Genomic DNA, 21840 nt, shown 5'->3' on the forward strand with positions numbered 1-21840 from the left:
TTGGGCATGAGGGGTAGGATGGCATACTCAAGGATTTGTGAAATAAGGAGGGAAGGTGTAGGTGCAGTGAAGTCCTTCCACTTGCCTGCCCTTCCTCTTCTTTCGGGAGCTGAGCCAATGCCATGAAATAGGAATTGTGAGGATGCAGATGCAGAAGGCACTGTCCAATGAGCAGATGAACAGAGGCAGTAGGTCTCGGTTCCCAGTAAAAGTGCTGGACCTGCTACAGGCGTACCCAATGACAGAGGACAGTTGGAACAAAGAAAATAGGACATGGAGAGCATAGCATTTTTTCTGAATTATTTTTTGCTCTTGAGTTTGGATGGATCATCTCTGAGTCTCATTGTCCTCATCTATACGAGAGAAAGTTGGACCTTTGATTTTAAATTCTTTCTTGCTCTGACAGTTTATGAACTGAACACTCAGGGACTTCAGACTCCAGTGGGAAAGACAGGAAATGTACAGAAATATTTAGAGTTGTTAGGATGACAGAGCCTGGTATCCAGGGAGAGGTGCAGACACTCTTGGGAGATCAGAAGAGGAACACCCACTTGTGCCTGAGGAAACGGGAGGTTTGTAGGAAGAGATGATGCTACATTTAACCTATTTTTTTTCTGTTTTCTTTTTTTCTAATTAGAGAAGTAATTTTTGCTCATTATAGGAAATTTAGAAATCACAGAAGATTGGAGGCAGAGAAAAACATTTATTCCACATAGCCATCCTGCCAGCCAGACATCTAGCCATCCAACTATTTGACTACCTATGATGTGCCAAGTGTTGTTTTAGGCACTAGAGAAATAGCAGAAAAACAAATACACAAAGTTCTTTTTCTTCTGCAGTTCATTTTTTGGGGGCTAGGGTAGGAGATTTCAGGAAAGTAAATAATTTCATAAATTCCATAATGAATGAGACAATTTCTGCGTGACAAGTGCCAAGAAAATAAATAAGATAGATGTGATAGTGACGTGGTAGTTGGGGAGTGGGTAGTATTTTTGATTGCGGTCATGGAGGGCCTTTTTGATGAGACATCACTCATGAACCTAGCACTTAGAGTTAACCAGTAATTCCCGTGGGTTTCCTTTCTCTCTGTATTTCCTTTCATGGGTGCTTGCTCACCCACCATCCCCCCGGCCTCCGCCTTATGAAAAGATGTTTCTTCCCAGCCCCAACTTCATTACTCTTTATAACTAGGACCTCCCCATGCATTGTCATAACGTTTGCAGTGAGAAAACTTGTTTCCCTAATTTTGAAAGAGATCAATAAAAACAAATTAAAACAGAGGATTAGAGGTGCCTTTTTGCCACATTATTTTTCTGAGAACAAAAGATGTAGTGATCTCATCGTTATTTCTCCAGAGGTCTCTAACCATAATATAAAGCCATTTAGTGCAGCTTAACATAGTAATAACTCACTGCTTTTCTCTCATTACTCCAGGGGACCATGGGGAGGGAGAAAAAGCAGGTAGATAGGGTGGGGATGAGTGGGAAAAGCCCACATCTCCTCATTTAAAGGATACAATAACTTGTATCTTGCTTGGCAGTCCATCTTAGGGTGGGACTTCTCTGGGAGGAAGCAGGAGAGGATCAGCCATGTAGGGGGTATGTGTTCCTCCCTAGGAGGTGGGGTGGTGAAGAGGAAGAAAGGAGCTAACAGTGTGAAGGCACTTGGACAGGGACAAGGTGCTGCATCTAGGAGTGTTTCTACCCTGGGACAATCAAGAAAGGCTGCTCTGCTTCCGATTCCAAGCGATTGAAAGGGATAAGTCCACCAAGTAAGAAAGGCGTAGGGGACTTCTTTCAGGAGTCCCCAGGGTCAGCCAGAGGACTATTGATTGGATAGATGTGTTCAGGAAGCATACGACTTCCTCCCTCTCAAGGCTCTTGTGGGCTACATGAAACGTTGTTTATAAACCCTATAGCTCAGTGTGGAAGACCAAGGTCTAGCACTGCAATTAGACACACAGGCCCTGGAACCCTCTCTGAACACTTGTTTCCGCATCTGTAACATCAGGATTTGAATACCTGCCTTACAGAGTGGCTGTGAGGATGATGACATGATGCAGATACTGTGCTTGGCACAGAACCTTAGAATTTACATGGCAAGAGCTCAGTAAATGCTAACTCAGATAATGATAATAATGAAGAATTTCTTAAACTAAAAATGAACCCTAAAAATTCTCCTAACCTCTTCCTTCTGCTGATGAACACACCGAGTTCTAGAGGTGAGTCACTAGAAGCATAGACAATAGACACATCTGTGTTTACATGTCAGCTCTGCCTTGTGCTGGGTGCATGGTGTGGTCTCTGCTTCTAGGCTCTCAGTGTTCTCATCTGTACAATGGGACATTGAGACTGGCTACTGTGAGAAGTAAATGCAATTTAAGCAAGGTGCTTAGTCAAGTGCCTAGCATGCAGAATTTAAGATTTTACATGAAATGGGTAAGCATTCACAAATTATGGTTATTGTGATGGCTGTGGCCATCATTCTAGATGGAAACAAGTTAATGACCAGATTAGGAGATCAATCTGTTTAAACAGAATATCAAGTAGACAAAAAAAATAAACAGAGATGTTGAAAATCTGAAAAATAAAACTCATAAACTCAAGCTTATGAATATAGTGGCAAATTAATATTAAGTAATTTTAATACAGAGAACCCTACACCCAAAAAGAGAAAACACATCTTTTGAGCGTATACAAAATAATAACAAAAATAGAATATGTTAGGCCATTAAAGAAGCCCAATTAATTTCTAAAGAATCCATATAACACAGACAATGTTTCCCAACTGTTATACAATACAATCAGACATTAATAACTAAAGGACAGCTTTAAGAATCACAGGAATTTGACAGCTAAGTAACATATTACTAAATAACACAGGTTAAAAAGGAAATCACAAAGAATCATGGAGTGAATAATAATGAAAGCAGAGCGTGTGTCTATTGTAGAACAGAGCTAAGACAATACTTAAAGGAAAATCTGGAGCTTTAAATTCATTTACTGGAAAACAAAAGTTAAAAACAAATGAGCTGGATATACAGATGGCAAAAAACCCATGAAAAGATGTTCAGCATCATTAGCCATTAGGGAAATGCAAATGAAGACCACAAGACATCACGCTATGTACCTTATCTGAATGGCTGATAGAAACACGCGTGATAGCACCAAGCGCAGGCGAGGATGTGAAGGAGCTGGGTCTCTTGTGGGCATGTGAAATGGTCTACCCACTCTGGAAAACAGTTTGTCCATTTCTTAAAACTAAAAATGAACTTAACCTACAATCCAGCCATGGTACTCTTGGGTGTTTCTCCCAGAGAAATGGAAATATTCGCACAGAAACTTGTGTGAATGTCCGTAGCAGATGTGTTCTTGATAACCCCAACCTGGGAACTACCCAGATGTCCTTCAATGGGTGAATGATCAAACAGACAGTGGGCCACCCTGACCATGAACTACTGCTTGGCCATAAAAAGGAGCCAAGTACTGAAAGGAGGAACAAACGCAATGTAGTCAAGGGCATTATGCTGAGTGGAAAAGAAAATCTCAAAGCGTGACGTATCGTATAGTTTCATTTATACACCATTCTCGAAATCATAAATTGATGGAGAACAGATTGGTGGTGGCCAGGGTTTCAGGTGATGGGAGGAGAGGGTGGCCTCTGGGTTAGAAGGGTAGCATGAGGGAGCCTTCTGTTGGAACAGTTCTGTACCTTGATTGTAGTGGTTTTTACATGAAGCTACACCTGTGATAAAATGGCATAAAATTAAACACACACACGCACAAATGAGTGCATGTATAAGGCTGAATAAATTCTGGACGGTGCCAACATCCATTTCCTACTCATGAGATTATACTAGAATCACACGAGTTGCTAAATTAGAAGTGCTCAGGTGAAGGGTATGTAGGACTTTCCTATACATTTCTTTGCAACTTTTTGTGAATCTAATTATTTTAAATGTTAAAAAATGAACTAAACACTCAAGAATATCAGAAAAAGTGCAAAGAAACAAGAGGAAGGAAATTGATAAAATAAGGATCAACAGTAATGGAGAGGAGTATAAAAGAATGAATGCTAATTCTGTGGAAAGAATACTAAAAAAACAAAGCAGACCAATTTAAAAAATGCAATAAACAGAATTATTAAAAAAAAAAAAAACCCGGGGCGCCTGGGTGGCACAGCGGTTAAGCATCTGCCTTCGGCTCAGGGCATGATCCCGGCGTTGTGGGATCGAGCCCCGCATTAGGCTCCTCTGCTATGAGCCTGCTTCTTCCTCTCCCACTCCCCCTGCTTGTGTTCCCTCTCTCTCTGGCTGTCTCTATCTCTGTTGAATAAATAAATAAAATCTTAAAAAAAAAAAAACCATGAATATAATGAACTATGTGCTATGAAGTTTGAAACTTTCCATTAAGTAGATCTAATTACAGAAAAACATAAAAGGACAAAATTGGCATGAGGAGAGAGAGAACTTTGAAAAGGACCAATAAGATGAAAGGATTTGAAGTAGTAGTCAAGCCTTCTTCCTCAAAAATGCCAGGCCTACATGGGTTAAAGTGAGTTTCACCAAACTTTTAAAGAATACTTTTTAATTTGTGCCATTTCTTCTTGAAAATAAGAAAAGTTGTCGGCTCCTCTGGTGACGTTACTGGACTCTTGACACCAAAATCAGGTAAGAATGCAAGGAAAGAAAAATACAAGCCCTTTTCATATATGAATATATAGAAAGTGCATCCTAACCTAAATATTGGCTAATGAACCCAAGACTCTTTTACAAAAATAATAATTGGATTCATATGGGGCTTATCCCAGAAGCAAACTGGTTTCAATATTAGTGTCATTTACTGCATTAATATACTGAAGGATAAAAATCACATGATTGTCTCAATCCATGAGATAAGGAATTTAATAAAGGTCGGTACCAATTTATGATGATTTTTTAAAACCTAGAAAAAAGGGAGAGGGCAACTTTTTTAAACTGCCAAAGTTTACAAGCCAAACATTATACTTAATATGGTGCAGTCCTTTCCAGATCAGGAAGACAAAAATGCCCACTGTTAACAGTTGCTATTTAACATAATGCCAGGGTTGTTGGCCCACACTTTAAGGAAAGAAAAAGATGTAAGACGTGCAAGGATTGGAAAGGAAGAACTAAAACTCATTGTTTGTAGATGATGTAGTAATTCTCCTAGAAATATATGTAAAATGGGAAGTAACAAAAGATTTCAACAAGGTTGCCAGGTAGAAGAAAGATCAACTTACAAAAACCAATAGCAAGCCCCTGTACCAGCAACAATAAACTCGAAAATCTAATTTGAAACAGTTACAGTACAAATTGTCAAATATTTAGGGTTTAACTAGACCAAGAATTACAAAAATCTCAATGGACAAAACTTGAAAACTAATAAAAGACCTAGAAGAAGATCTGCATAAATGTAGAAACAGTCCATTCTCATCCCGTATTTACCTATAAATTTAATGCAATGTCAATGGAAATTCCTATTGGATTTTTAAGGAACTTGATAAACTTTCTCTAAAGTGTATATGGAAGAATAAAGATCCATAGTTAGCAGTCAGCATCAAGGAGGGATTTAAAAAAAAAAAAAAGAGGACTTGCCCTACCAGATTTAAGTATTTTTTATATACTCTAAAGCCATAATTATAACAGCAGTACTTCATTACAATAAGTGTTTCTGGTATAAGAGGAAGTGAGACAGACCAATCTGACCTGGGCTTTAAAGCTCTCTGGAAGTAACCGTCTCTTCTCACATATCCGTGGGCGAAAAGTCAGTGGCGTGGACACACCTAACTTCAAAGGAACTGAAAAGCATAACCCGACTTTATGCCTGGCTCATGAGAAAAATTTAAGAACAGATGTTAGGTCTGTCATCTGGGAGAAATTTTTTTAAAATAGCAAAACATCATTTAAAAATATGGTTGATTTCAGTGCATCGAAAAAGGAAGGCTTTTTATCACAGATCACCATGAACAGAATTAACAGGAAAAAAAAAATCTGGAATGTACAAAGAAGTCTTACGAATGAGTAGATAATTGAGCAAAGGATATGAAAGGGAGTTTACAAAGATGAAAACTAAAGCTAATGGATATATGAAGAAATCACCAAGCTCGTTAGTATTAAAGAAATGTGCTTTAAAAAAGAAATGGGAAAAAGGCTTTGTACCCACCATATTGGCACAAATTTTTTTGAAAACTGGATATTGCTAAGTGTTGCCATGGTTGTGGGTCCATAGGAGCCTGTACCCACAGCTCATTTTGGTGTAGCTACTCTGGAAGCCATGGGAGTACTTTGTTGAATTAAGTTTACACATATCTGTGAGTCAGTACTCCTGCTCCTGGGAACATATTCCCCAAAGAAATTTGCACAATTCTAGAAGGGGATGTGTGTGAGGAGGTCTCCTATAGCACAGGCTCTGATAGCAATGAATTGAAGACAAACTGCATGCCCATCAGTGAGGAGTGGACGGATCAGTTGTGGGGGATGGATGCAGCCCATGGAATGGTTGGCGGGAAGGACACAGCCGCCTGAGCCAATGTCAAAAGCAGAGTACTGAGCGGTGAGAAGATGAAAGAGATAGAACACATTCTGATGTACATGATTAATACACATGCATCCTAACCCATTACATGCATTTTGTAAGAATTCATTCAAGCAAAAGAACATATGTGGAACGTAGGATGTGTGTCTATGGAGAAGGGCAGTAGGAGTCAGGGGTGTGGATTAAAAAATACAAAAATAAGCAGAACGATATTTGAGGGTTGAATTCCTTTCTTATCTCTGCTGTAACAGATCAACATAAAATCAACTGCTTAAGACAACACAAAGGTATTTTTCCAGAGGTCAGAAGTCTAAAATAGGTCTGCAGGTCTGGGTTTCTTCTGTAGTCCTCATAGGAGAGTCTGCCGCCTTGCTTTTCTTATTTCTGCAGGCTGCCTGTATTCCTTGGCTTGTGAGCCCTTCCTCCAGCTTCAAAGCCAGCAGCGTGGCATTCTCTCTCCTCCTCTCTGACCTGCTTCTCTCTTATGCAGACCCTTGTGAGTTCACGGAGCCCACTCAGAAAACGCAGAACTTAATTTCAAGATCCTTTGTTTAATCACATCCGCAACTGTTTCTTTTGCCATGAAAAATAATGTACTCACAGTTTCCAGGGATTAGAACATGCACATCTTTGGGGAGACGGGCATTGTTTTGCCTATCACAGGAGTTTTGGCTTGGGGCATAGGAGGGCAGGGCATAGGGAGGGGTGTGGTCTGAGCCAGCATTTGGGAGGTGAGGACAGCAGTGAATTACCTGACCCAGTATAACGGGTGGATCAGAAGGTTCATATTGAGATCAAGAAGGACTTCCAATGATAAGGGTGCTTTCCCCAGGCCTATCTATAAGACTTCCACCCCGTTTCCCAGGGACACAGCTCCTAATAGTCCCGAAAGCAGGGAGAGCCGACAGCTGCCTACCCCTCTTACCCCTTCTGGCTTCCCTGAGACCTGACTCAGTTAGACTGTCCTCCCCTCAGGGGACCAAGCCTATGCAATGTAAGAAGTGCTGGTTGGTCCTGTTAATCAAAACACAAATTCATACTGATCTGTGCTATTGTGTTATCATTCAGCCATATTCACTTCCTCCACCTCCACTTTCCTACTGTGGGAAGAGTGGCTGCAGTGATGTCAGGCTTGCCCACATGACTTGCTTTGACCAACATAGTATTAGTGGACGTGACATGAGGGAGGTCTCAAGAGCTCCTGCACGGGTTGGCTTGGCACTGATGCATCCGTCAGGGAAAGAACATACCTGGAGCAGTTGCTGTCCCTTCAGCCTGGGCTCAGCCATACACACGCATGAAGCAGACCTGAGCACAGCACAGGAACCAAGCCTGGTGGAGCCCAGCCTAGATCAGACAGGCAGATGCCTGAGCTCATGGATAAATGCCTGTTGTAAACCAGCGGGCTTGGGGGTGATCTGTGACACAGTCATACTCCACTAATATATGAGCACATATAATAGTGCTTCAAGCTCAGAAAACTCCTAGGAGATACGTATGCTGAGCTCTACTGTATGTTTTATAAAACCATCAAAAAGGGTAAAATTACTTATTCAAGGTCACACATTTCATAAACAAATTTTGTTGGTCAGGAGGGAGAAAGTGTGAAAACATCAGGCACTTGAGCAAAACTCTTTGCAGATGGAGGGGAGATGCTCAGTAGGGAGGGGATTGTGACTGGTGACTCTGGAGAAGGGAGAACTCCCAAGTGTCAGGCGGCAGCCTTAGAAGGGTGAGTCACAGTTGAATGTCAAGGGGAAGGACAGTTCTGATACGAAGAGTGATCATTTGCTGGCTCTGGAAGAGCCTGTGGTTGGATTTGTCTCACAGTGTCATGGCCAGGGGCCACCGCTGGTCCAGGGGCCAGCCAGGACACCTCAAGTGTGCATTTTAGGCCATTACCCCTGCTGAGAGGCCTTCACCCTGAGTGAGTGTGCCTCACCAGTGAGTGAGGCAGGCAGGCAGGGGTAAAGGGGTCTTCCAGCTACAGTTCCGCTGTGCTCCCTCTTCTACTGGGGTTCCCTTCTTGGAGCTTTGCCCCAAGGTGACTGGAATAGACAGGTATGCTTTGTCACCTGTCCTTTCTCAATGCCTATCTGAGTCCCAAATGAGACCCGACAGAGAATGAGCCTCCTTCAACTGACAGTGGTTTTTGTTTGAAATTTTTCCTTCAATTTAATTCTCCTCTTGTACATTTCAAAGAATAAAGCTTTGGACATCATAAAAAAGCTTGGTAGGCATTTCTGGGCCTGCTGACACAGCAGGGCTCTTCAAGGCCCCAGCAGCCCTGAGTAGTGTCTATAGATTAATGCTATTCCTTGGGAGATCAAGAATGTCCTGGGGTGGGGGGTTCTCAGCTGTGAGCAGTCTCAGCATTTGAAAAGCCCCAGATCTGAATAGAAAAAGCCAAACTCTCCAACTAAGAAGAGAAGGTAGCTGTTCTGGGAGAGAGGGACTAGCAGCCCAATCAGGAGATACTGCTTTTGTTTATTTGTTTTACATATTCTAGAAACAATTTGATTTAGGCACAGCCCTTCACCAGCATCACAGTGATGGCATGTTGGCTACAGGGAAGACTCTTCCCTAATTCCACTGCCCATTTGTTTGCCAAGGAGGAGTGTGGCGTCCAGAATGTTTAATGCCTCACCTTGGCCCAGTGCTCAGTGGCTCTTGACCATCAGAGATGTTCAGGTTTCAGCCTCTTTCCAGCTTTTCCTTTTAGTTTCCTGGGGTTCTTTTTGTTTTACTTATTTTATTTATTTATTTTTTATTTTAATAAATAGAAAAGGTAGACTTGCCATGAATGAAGTGTGAACTGAAGTGCAGGGGACCTTATAGGCTCACCTTCTCCTCCCTCCCACCCCGAAACTCTTTTCCTCTCTGGAAACTGAAACCATGTAATTTAGAAATTGCTTCTCTCTTTCCAACCCAATTTCCTCTGCCACCAAAGTAATTTTTAAACATTCCAAAGCTTTTATTTTCAGGCTGCAATCTTGTGCCCGTGTCCATTTAATTCTTCTTGGCGTCTGAGCACCCGGGCAGTCACTGTGGCAGGAGGTGCGGCCCACCCCCCTGCTCCCCAGTTTAGCACTATATGCACCACTGTATGTCCCAGCCTCTGCTGGGACACACAGTGCCAGCTAGGACGTCGGGTGGGGGTCAGGGGGTCCCCAGGCAGAAGGGAGCTCTGGGAGAGGAAGGATGAGGACGCAGAATGTTCATGCAGTTCAGGCAGTGGGGTCCTGGATTGGTCAAGACCTAGTTAGCAGATAAATTACACCACTTATTTTAACAGAGAGGATTGCTTGTAAGGAATTGTTATCTGTCATGCTTCTCAAACCGTGCTGAGGCAGCCCAGGACACCACAGTGAACTCGCCGAGGTATCACGTGAGGACACTGTAGATTTTAATCTTAAAATATCATGAAACACAGTGTCCTCTGTCCAACACTGGTGGTCCACAGTTTCAGCATTAGACTGAGCTACGTTCCATGGATGCCATTGTATCTTTGCAAAGCTGGCCTTCCGGTAGCTGGTATGATGAAAAGGGAGTATTGCACAAAAGTCCAACTGGAGCAGGAAATAGGAGTGGCTTGTTCAGTGCTCAGCAGATACATGTGACCCCATAGTCAGTAACTGTGGCTATTACACAGTGACATTACAATATTTTGTCTTTTGATTTGTGTGTACTGTTTTCTCAAACCACTGTTATGTTGTTAGGATATAAATACTTATTAAGTTGTTTGGACTAGCTAATAAATGAAACTGTTAGGTGTTTCTTTGGTTAGGAACTCTGTGAAAAATTACCCCAACAGCAAGGGCACCTTAACCTTCTGCTTAACTAGAAACAAAGAATTGGCTAGGAAACTGACAAGATACAAAGGGTAGGTGAAGGTATTATACCAGTGTAGTCACCGTGGGAAGCAGGTGCTGCCAAGGGGTGGAGAGAATGAAGAGAATGCGCTGGAATCATAAACAATTAAAAGACTAGAAGACAGAGCATTTGTTGGCAGGCTGTCTCTGAGGCTGGCTCTTGAAGTTTTGGAGAAACCACAGACCGGAACTAACTGCTGAGACAGACTGAACTTGCCCGGGGTGAAGAAGCAATGTTGGAGCGATGCACCCAGAGACAGGAAGCCTGCTCTTCCTCCTCCACCCTTGCAGGGTCCCTCTATGGTCCCCCATTGTCGGGGGTGAGCAATGCAGCCAGGTGGGGGAGCGGAGATCCTAGCCCCAGCAGCACAAGACAATATAGGAGTGTTTGGAGCAAGAGAGTGGCTCAGTAGGCAGCCTGGGGTCCTTGGGTGGCAGGTGCTGTCCTCACTCTGGGCCTGAGGTCCATGGCCCCAGTGGGTGGGTCCTTCTGGAGCTTACGTTGTATCTGCCTCTTGGTTCCCCACCCACACCCCAAGCTGCTCAGCTGTAAGACTGAGAGCATCTGCCCCTGTTTTATATCCTAGCCAAGGTCACGCATCCTTTCAAGGCTGGAACATGAAGCAGCACAGCTAACCCAGCTGTGGGTGAGATGAGCATCTGAGAGCAGGTTTCCCCAAAGCAACTGAGGCCCAGGGAATGAGTGGAAGCTGGCAGAAAGGTAGGAACAGAGAGAGGAGGGAAGAGTGACAACCTTCAGGCACAGTGTCAGCTCCTCAGAGTTGTCTTCCATGACTGCCTAGTGGAAAACTCCTGGCTTGCCATCTTTGTCCAGCTCGCCCCTTCTCTGTTCCCTTTAAAACACATACTGCAAGGTGCAGCTTGTCAGCCCACACGTCCGATTGCCATTGTGGTGGTTTCAGTCTGACTCCCTTCCCGAGTTTAAGCTCAGGGGAGGCAGGGACCCGGTCTGTTTTTGTTCACACTGTGTCCCAGCGCCTAGCCTGCCACCCCACAGGTGCTCAATACATATTGAGGTACACCGTGTCTGGGAAAACTTGAGTGTCAGTGAAGAGATCAGGGAGCCGGTAGCAGGACCTGAAATCAAGGTGAGATGTTAGGCACAAGCCTTCCTGCACCTCCAGTCTCCCTCCCCTGCTGGATTTTTCTCTAGCACGCTTACTGCCAGCTGATGTTCTAATTTTGTGATTATCTCCTATATTATATCATCCCCCCTCTGCACTAGAACATAATCCCTGTAAGGGCAGGGAAGATTTTTGAATGCTTGGCTCACTCTTACATCCTGTACAATACCTGGCATGTGGCGGGAGCTCAGAAATGTTTATTAAGACTGAGTTTGTCCAGTGCTTTACTTTTGGTAAAGAATACTCCTATCACACCGTCACAGCTGGTTTCGTCCTTATTCTCACTTACTTCTTAGGAAAGGTAGGAGGGACCATTCAAATGTTTAACATCCAGACTGGCCTAACTCATCACTGGGTAGGGGGGTGCTCGAGTGGGGGAGGGGAGGATTGCTGCTCCCATGGCTTGTCTGCTCCTGCGTCAGAATCTTCACCACTATTTGCTCCTTTGATCTTGGCTCCTGAACTTTAAGTGTGCTGCCTCCTCTGCCTGGGGTTTCACCTTCCCACCCCCTAGCCTCCCTCCGCTGTTCCTACACACCTTGTACCTTTACCTGGTTAAATCCTATTCATCATCTGCCCAAGGCCCCCTCTTTCAAGACAGCCTTCCTGGCTTCTGGACTGCATGTTACATTGTTGGTGATTTACTCTCAAATACTGAACAGTGGGACGTTATGGATGAGTTCTAGGTTTAGCTATAGTTACAGGTTAAACCCAGTGCTTCCAGCCTTGCAATCAAGAACACGTGATTCATTGAAAATCTGGTATCCCTGTCAAGAAGCCCCTGCTCCAGAGACAATGCTACTCTGCCCAGGTGTTTCTGATGCCCAGTCTTGATCACTAACGCTCATTTTGTTAATTAGCATACTACATGTCAGAAATTTGTTGTTGTGGCAATTGTGGACCTGTTGACTATCATAATAATAAGTGTTATGAGTGGACTCTAATTAGTGAAATGGAAGGTATTCAAAATATGTGGGCTGGCCAAAATATTTTTAAAGCTTTTTCCGGACATAATGAAGAAGAACCCAGTAAGACTTCTGGCCTTGAACTTAGGGTGATTGATTTCCAAACAGCCCTGGTCACTCATTGGATAAGGAGTATTCCTGGTTTCCTGATGTGACTGTAATGGTAATTGACCATTTGAGTCAACTGAATCAAAACCAATTGAGTCAAAACCAGTTGAGTTTGCCCCTGGAACAGAAGTAGGCAAATGACAGCTCTGGTATTGGCTACCTGTTTTTGTAAATAAACTTTTATTGAAACAGCCACACCCATTTGTGAGTGAAGAGTCTGTCTGCCTTTGCACTCCAGTGGCAGAGATGAACAGTCACAACAGAGACTGTCTGACCTGCAAAGCTTAAAATATTGACTATCTAGCCCCTTACAAAAAAGAAAACAAAAACCTTTGCCAACTTCTGCAAGGACAGATTTCTGGGACTTCATTGAACTTTACAGAATAGATGGTTTGACCTGTTCTGTGTCTGCTTGCTAATAAACATTTGTGTAATAAGTGGTCATCAGTGTCATAGAATTTGGCCTGAGACTTGCTTTCATTATAACCTAATAATGCAGTTGTGGGGGAATCATTAACCTTCATTCACCTCAAATTTCTTTGGTGGCTTCTAGCGTCTATGGAAAAGGATGTGAGGGTTGTGCATGAGTCATGATTCAGTGGGCTCAGATGAGTCTCCAGCGCTGGGCTCTTTCTGCCCTGTGCTGCCCGGAAGCCCAACACTTCATCTGCAGAAAGGCGCTTCGGGCTTCATCATTCCATTCGTCACACTTCTTGTGTCTGCATCTCCTTCTAGAGCGTGAGTCTCACTCATGAAGGCAAGGAAGTGTCTCTCTTACTCACAGGCACCCCTAATGCCTGTCCCATCTCAGAGGTTCAAGATGTGTTTGTAGAAATAAGGAATAGATAGAGCCATGTCTGAAGGCACATTAATGGAAGTTTGCCAACTCCTAACAGTAGCTGGTTAAAAGCATGAGCCCAACAACCAGCGAGATCGAGAACAAGGCCAGTAACCTATAGGACTCTTCCTTTTCTTTTCTTTTTTCTTTTCTTTTCTTTTCTTTTCTTTTCTTTTCTTTTCTTTTCTTTTCCTTTTCTTTTCTCTTCTCTTTCCTTTTCTTTCTTTTTTTGTTTTTTAAGATGTTTATTTATTTGACAGAGAGAGAGGGATCACAAGTAGGCAGAGTGGCAGGCAGAGGGAGAGGGAGAAGCAGGCTCCCCGCTGAGCAGGGAGCCCCACACAGGGCTCTATGCCAGGACCCTGGGATCATGACCTGAGCCGAAGGCAGATGCTTAAAAAGACTGAGCCACGCAGGCACCCCACTCCTATTCTGTCTTAATGGCTCTGCGTGCCTCCCTTCCAGAGGTGGGAGCTGTGTTTGAGGGAGCACAGCTGTGTCAACCACCCAAGAGCTTGGTGGAGACTCTCCTCAGTTTCCCTTAGAGCCCTGAAAGGCAAGGAGTACCACCCATGTTCTACATAGGAGAAGAAAATGCAGCACAGATGCAGATGGGACACGTGACTTGCTTTCGGTCCAGGTGTTCACAGAGCCAGTGTTGTTTTTACTATGCCATGGCATCTCCAGTGCTCAAGAGTAGTTTTTCATTAATTAATGAGCCAGTGAACACATACAGAAATTACCTTCTTTTTTTCACTGCTACAAGAGGGTAGCAACAGAGTCACCTTCTCACAAGGTGACATGTTCCAGCCTCGCAGTTCTCTGTTTATCAGGATGAGTAGGACCCGGTGACCCTGGCTGGCGAGAGTACCAGCATTCTCCAAAGAAGCCTCTGGATTCCTGTCCTTGCCTCCTTCTGTAAGATGTCTGTGGTAATGGTCAACAAATTCTTGTCCACCAAACATCTGCAATAAATTAAAGGAGGTGGTGGAAAGTAAGCACGAGAGTGGGTTTGGATGATGCTGGAAGGAAGATGGATTTTAATTTTGTTCCTTTTACCTTTTTCTCCCTTCGTGTATCATTTCCATGCAGAAATTGCAAATTAATGGTCACATCGAAATATCTGTCAACGTATTACTGTTCTTGCAGTATCAAATTATACTGGCAATAATGTTTCCAGCTGCCTAGGACTCCATTGCAATTTAATTTGAAAGGAATTCAAATTGCATCTCCAAATGGATAAAAAATTAATTTTACATACAAGCTATCCACCTCCACATTTTCAGCCCCATGCCCCAAATTATCTCAATGTAGGTGCAACTTTGAACAGTACATATGTTCCAGCTAACTCCACATGCAAAGATGAATAAATAGAAAATTCATGATTTGGAAATCTGCTTTGCTGCTCTTTTTTTTAATAAGATGTTCTGCCTTGATTAAGGTCATTAGAAGATTCTATAGCTATTGCCTTTGACAGCAGGAATAGAAGCTGGGCCCACATAGAACAAAAAAGCCTCAAATTCTGACTTAACCACATAACTACCCTTCACAATTGGAGTGTAAAGAGAGCCTGGATTCACCCCTTACGTCTTCTCCCTTGCGGCAGGGAGGAGCTTAATTCTGGTTTGGTCTTCAACAATCACCTACTTTCTATATTCACTCATTCCTCAACTTAGTTATTAAGCAGCCATGTGTTCTAGTTATGAAAATGAAGAGATCTAAGGGCTCACAAGGGAGCAGGTGAATGTGAATGGTGCCTATAAACGACTAACCTGCAGTTTGACAAGGGGTATGTAGGAGATGTGCTGATGGGCTAAAGAACACATGATGGAGGCAGCCATTGCACCTGGGCAAGGAAGGCTTTTGGAGAAAGTTAAAGGAAAGGGTGGCATTGGTGCTGGGCCTGGAGTCTGTTGACTAGGGATTTTCCAGTGGTGTCCCAAGCAGGACTAGGGATTTGCCAGTGGCGTCCCAAGCAGCAGGAAAATCATGGGCAAGAGCAGGGAGGTATGGGAGGATTCAGGATGCAATACTTGGCTTTCCCAATGTAGGATTGAGGAGTGGGAAATGAAGAAGGAAGTTTGGAGGTGGGAGGATATAGGTTGCAGGATGGGCTCAGGTATTAGGTTGAAAAATGGTACTTCAGGAAGAAATAGTATGTTAGTAAGATCTAATGTGCAAAAGAGGAGAAGTGATGGGAGGTCAGGACCAGCCTGACTTCCAGAGGCAGCTGTGGGAGTGAGGGGGCTTCTGAAGGCATGAGTCAGTCAGTCACACAGAGACCCACATGCACACCTGTCCCTAACCTGTACAAAAACAATAGGGTCTGGGGCAAGAACAAATAGAGCCTTGTGTTCCCCTTCCCTCTGACTCTACCCCTCCCCGCAAAAGCTTCATGCACACCTGTGTGGGGACTTTAGTCCTCATGTCCAGGTTCTGTCCACTCCCCCCAAATGGCCATTCTTTGGTTACCCTTTGGGCATAGGGATGCACACACATGGGATATAGTCTGAGGAAGGGCAGACCAAGGGAAGAGGTCCACACAGGCCCCAGAAATGAGTATCGGGCACTGGGGCAGGGAATTCTGGTGGTATCAGGTACTTGGATCCTGGTCCAGAATAGGGAGTATGGGATGCAGATGGATGCTTTAAAGGCCCACTGACTCCTGCTGCAGGAAGAGGGCACAGGCCGAGGAGCGCCCGTATGGGCTCCTTAATGCACAGGGCTCAGGACAGGGCCCCTGTTGTCAGGTCCAAGGGCAGAGAGAAAGAACCCAGAGGCCAAGCCACTTGGATTTTTCATCAGAGGAAGATTTTGCAGCTTGCCGGACAGGCCACACTCTCTCCCCACTGTCTGTCTTCTCATTGGCCTGGAGGCTGTTACTTAAGAAGGTCATGTGGGCGTGGCCTTATCTGGTGGCTGAAACCACCCCAGGCTGGAGGCTGGGACACACTTACATGGGGGATGTAAATTCAACAAACCAATCTCCACTGCACACACAAGACTTTTTTGGCAGTTTCCAACTTGTTTGCACCGACCCCCATGTAAACCCAGGACTCTCCATGCTACAGACAATTGCCAGAGCAGAGGCTGGGTTTAGAGGCTGAGGTTTCGGGGGAGGGGTCGGACTGAAAGCATGAATGATTCCATCACACGTTTTGAAAATCCGTTTCCATCGTGTGGATTTCAGGGCATTCTTTTTGCTTGAATGCAAAAATAAATATGTTCACCGTGAAGACTCCATGACATCGTGACGGGGACGAAACTGGGACTGTGGAGTCAAGGGTCTGAGTTCAGTTCCCAAGAACAGGTCACCATCTGTTCATCGCGGTTTAATACACATGAACTGGCCCCACGACAGACCCTGCACCATGTGTTGGGGCTTGCTGGACAAACAGAATGTGGTCCCTGGCAGCCTGGGAGGAGTGACAGATAAATGAACAAGCTGTTCCTAGAAAGTGAGACAAATGCTGAGTGGGCTGGACACCTGTGCTAAGTGCCGTGGGAGCCCAGAGCTGGTGACTGGGCTGTGTGGCTCTGGGTCAGTCACGTCCCTTCGTTGGCCTCGGTTTTCTCTGCCAGAGAGTTGCGTTCAGCATGCAAGTGCCTAGCCCAGAGTTACTATGTCATCAGTAGCCACTGTCTTTCCCTTTCTGGAGCGGGAGTTCTAGAACTTTCCAAACACTTTCCTCCACACCTGTCTCACCCACAGCTGTACCGGACATCTTGCCTTTTGCATAGGACCTGAGCCTTCCTTGGTCTTAATTTTCACACTCTGGAAAACGCCCAAAGTCATGCCTCAAGGTTATCAGTAACACATGTGGCCATATTTCCCAAATGCCTTCTGCCTCTAGTCCCTGTGTTCCCAGGTGGTATTTCAGTGGCCCAAGGGAGGCATGCAGATCTCAGCCCTTTCTAGAATCCACAGGAGGTCCAAACCATTTTGTGTTATTTTGAGGACCTTATTGAAGATCTCGGAATCCCACGGAGAACAGTCACACCGGGCTTCGCCCCCATCTTCTCCTGTTCAATCCCAGCTGACAAGTGGATTCATTTTTCTCTTCCTCTGAAGGCTGAGCAGAACTGATCCCAAGGCCCTGGGGATGCAGCCTTGTGCTCCAAATAAACTTCTTAAGGCATTTCTCCAAGAAAGGCCATTTTATCTAAGAGGAATGCCCACTGTTAGAGGCAATTTTCTCTCTCCCTTTACAGCTCATTTTATACTCATTAACAGCTCTCTGAGATTAGTGCAATAATTTCCACTTTATAGACAAGGAAATGGAGGCTCAGAGATGAAGTGCCCTTGCCCAAGGTCACACAGCTAGTGAGTGCCAGAGTCTGGCTCTGGCCCCATCAGGTTCCGCTGTTCCCTGTGACCTGACGACAGTGGCATGGGCTTCAGAGGAAACTAATGTTCCCAGTGCCCTGACCTTTCCGCTCTGGGAGGGAGTCTCTGCTCCGGGGCAGGCTTGCACCATCCCTTCCCCTCTTGGGTAAGGCACCTCGGCCTGCTCCCTCCTTTAAGAAGAGCAGAAAGGTGTGTGAGTGCACAGCTGCCCAGGTGAGCTGTGTGGAGAATTCTGGATAAGCCGAGACTAGTGGTGGGAAGACCGGCCAGTGGTCAACTGAGCACCAAATGTGACTGAGTCCTGCATTGCCCTCTCCAGCCGGGCCCCTGGCTCTCTGAGGGTCAAGCATTTCTGCCTGACAGTTCTCAGCCTCCTCCCAGCATCCTTCCCAGGTGGCCTCAGGTTCGTGCTGATTCATTCTCAGTGCCCCGTGGTATCACAATGCAGGGCAGACGCAGGGGCACTGGACCCTCGAAGACTTCCAATCACAGCCGTGCACTCACCATGTGGCACAGCCCGCAGAGCTCTACTTTCCTCTCGGACAACACTAGTGATGCTTTCCTCACAGATGGTGGTGAGGTCTACAAAACGGGGCATCTGTCCATTGGCTTGATACTCCTTGGGGCCCTCCCGAGTGTGTCTCTGGGCTGGCCGTGGGCTCCTGGGAGGAGCAGACAAAGCCTCTGCTCTCACACACAGGGCTTACGTTCTAGTGGGCAGGAACAACTTTTGAAAAGCTGCCGACTGTGGAAAATGGATATAGAAAGGAACGGTGAAAAAGAGGAGAAAGAAATAGCCACTGAGCTCTGCCCAGGGACGCAGCAAGGACATTTTCAGAGAGGAGACAAAGTGGGAGGGGAGTGAAAGCCGGAGAAGGTGTGGCCCAGCTCCAGCAGGGAGGGGAAGGGTCAGGCAGAGTGCAGGAGACAGGGCTGGGAGAGGCCGGCTCCGCTTCCCTCTTGGCATACAGAGCACCTGCCCTGACTCTCTCTGCAGACTCCTCCGGTCGGGCATGGTTTCTTACTTTGCACATTAGGCGTGTAGTCAGGTAGATCAAAGTTCAAGCCCTACTTTGCCACTTGCTGGTTTTGCTACTCTACACAAGTTCCTGGATCTCTCTGGCCTCAGTTTATTCATCTGTAAAGTGGGGCTGGCCTTCAGTCCCTCCCTCACAGGGTCCCAAGATGATGCAGGTGATAGAACCCAGCACCATGGCAGCTGGCCATCAACGGTGTTTATTTCTATTGTTTCATTTGTGCTTTAAGGGCATATTGGAGATCCCCCCCCCAAATATTTAACATGGGCTGTAGTACATCTTAAGATGTTTAACAAAATGGACAACTCTTAGATTTAAAAGGATCTTACATGTTGCTGTTCTCACTTTCTAAGGAGATGAGGCAAGAGAGCCCAGGAGTGATTATCTTATTGGGGTGTGGATCTGTTTTGAAGGCACCCCCGGAGAAGGAGCGTTGTAAGGTGCTGAGCAGGGCTGGGGGAGTTCTGGCATCTGGGCTTTGCAGAAACGCTCCAGCTGGGCGAGGGCGGTGGGGATGCGCGGACTTCCCAGGCAGGCAGCTTCTCGCTCATCTGTGCTTGTACATTTGTCCTCATGCCATCAGGACTTGTTAAACCAGTTGGCCACACTGCATCATAACCCCCCCACTATGGGGACCACACTTTTCACCTTATTCTGTGTGGGCTCAGCATAATGGACCCTCAGCAACAGCTTGCTCAATGTCACATTTTCAAAGTCACCCGTTTGCTTTTGGAACGTTGGCTCTGTTTTACACAAAGGACCTGTGAACATGAATAATTGGGCTATACAAGTGACCGTGAACTCCTCAGTCGATCCAGAGCCAGGCTGCTTGCTGTCCCCAGCAGCACGGGAGCAGATCTGGGCTGGTTTGCCAGACTCCCTGACATTTCTGGGCATCCTTCTCAAAAGAAGACTGCTTGGAAGTGTGTTCCTTGGTAGGGCTCTGACACAGTTCACAGGACATTTTTCCCTATAGGGGCAGGTCAGGGAACTCAGTTTGCATCAAGTCCTGCCCTCTTTCTTACTGCTACATTGGCACGGGGCAGCCTTACCCCTAAATGCTCTTAGGGAGATAGAATCCATCATTTTGCATAAGGATGATTCACGGCACTGCCACTTAGAAGACTTTCAGAGTAGAGACAGCATATGAAGCCCTATCATTTGTGTCGCTATTCCTATTACTGCAAAAGAAAAACCACCATATACTGACTGCTTGTTAAGTTCCAGGTACAATTCTGACTGCTCTGCAAACATTTCATTTAGCCCCCCGCTACCCACCCGTGAGGGTAGTATTATCGTTACTCCCATTTTATAAATGAAATAAAAGACAGACAAAAGGAATGCCAGAACGTGATAAAGTCCAGTGGGTAGTGTGGAGGGAAAATACTGATATAATCTTTAGCCTGTCCTTAGCTACTTCCAGCTAAGATAGTCAACACAAGAACATAAGGGGATGCTGATCACAAAAGAAGTTACCCTTCTATTATAAGAAATGCCTAAGCTTTACAGAATGACTTCACATGCGGGGATTTTTTTGTGTTTCGTTGGTTATAATCTGTTTTGTACAAAAGCATCTATTTTATATGAAGTATAAACAGAATATTGGTACTAAAATTAGACAGCCAATGTTATATATGGGCGTTTGGGGCCACGTGGGGAAGAATGGCACAGCAATAGAGTGTGAGGGCATGACCATATCTGCTTTCAAAGATTTATTTATTTATTTAGAGAAAGAGTGTGTGAGCAGGGGGAAAGGCGGGAGCGGGGAGAGAATTTCAAGCAGACTCCACTGTGAGCACCGAGTCCGATGCAAGTCTCGATCTCACAACCCTGAGATCATGACCTGAGCCAAGATTATGACCTGAGCCAAAATAATGAGTCAGGCGCTTAACTGACTTGTGCCACCCAGGTGCCCCCAATTCTGTTTTTAGCATGATGTCTCTGAAGGGGTCTGTTTGGAAAGAAGTGGAAAGGAGAGAAAGAAGGTCAAGAGCTATCGTTGCAGGCTAGGAAATGATGAGTCGTGTTGTCAGTGGAAGGAGGGGAAATTGCAAGGTGTAGTTAGTGGCGCCTGTGACCACGTGGCGAGACCGAGCCCTGCGTGCTGAGCCTGTGGCTGGATTTGCAGTGTGGTTAATGAGAGCGAGGGGACTGATTTCCCAAGGGGAGAGGATGTGGCTGGACTAAACATAAGGCAGGTCAGAACTCCAGCAACCGTCTAAATTAGTATATCCCCGGAGTGTTGTGTGTGCTGTTGGTGGTATCCAGGGTAGTTTTTGGGGGATACCCTGATGAACCTTATAAACTTAACAATTTTGCATTTTTTTAACAGTTAACATTTAGGTATGGCAAGTGATTCGGGGTTTCCCTTTATACAGTTATGTTTTCTTTTAGATGCCTGCATTTAAATAAGAAAGGAGAGTTTGATTTACAGAAAAATGTTAAATTGTATTCTCTGTGGCAATAATCATGAAGGCTGAGACTGAGCTCGGTTTGGAGGGCCGGTCCCCTCTGTTGTAGCAGAACGCCCACCTCTGCTCCAGGACAGTCCTCAAAGCCCCCGTGTCTTGTGTGTGTGTCTTGCAGACCCCGTGCACGGCCCGCAGAATGTGGAGATTGTAGACATCCGCGCGCGGCAGCTGACCCTGCAGTGGGAACCGTTCGGCTACGCGGTGACCCGCTGCCACAGCTTCAACCTGACGGTGCAGTACCAGTACGTGTTCAACCAGCAGCAGTACGAGGCCGAGGAGGTCATCCAGACCTCTTCCCACTACACCCTGCGGGGCCTGCGCCCCTTCATGACCATCCGGCTGCGGCTGCTGCTGTCCAACCCCGAGGGCCGGATGGAGAGCGAGGAGCTGGTGGTGCAAACAGAGGAGGACGGTGAGTGGGGCAGGGAGGGGGGTGCTTCCTTGGGAATGGGCAGTGCTGAACCTGTCACAGGGCCACGCCCATCGGGGATGCGGTTTTCTT

General features: G+C 45.5%; 1 protein-coding gene across 1 annotated transcript in view; it reads left to right on the forward strand.

The window, feature by feature from the left end:
- Positions 1–21840, forward strand: part of PTPRT (protein tyrosine phosphatase receptor type T) — an 813408-nt gene that overhangs the window by 387367 nt on the left and 404201 nt on the right. The window contains exon 8 of the mRNA XM_034641590.1: positions 21454–21750. Within this exon, the coding sequence (XP_034497481.1) occupies positions 21454–21750 (297 nt within the window). The remainder of the gene's footprint in view (positions 1–21453; positions 21751–21840) is intronic.

The sequence above is a fragment of the Ailuropoda melanoleuca genome, chromosome 13 (assembly GCF_002007445.2).
Source record: "Ailuropoda melanoleuca isolate Jingjing chromosome 13, ASM200744v2, whole genome shotgun sequence".
Classification (NCBI taxonomy): Eukaryota; Metazoa; Chordata; class Mammalia; order Carnivora; family Ursidae; genus Ailuropoda; species Ailuropoda melanoleuca.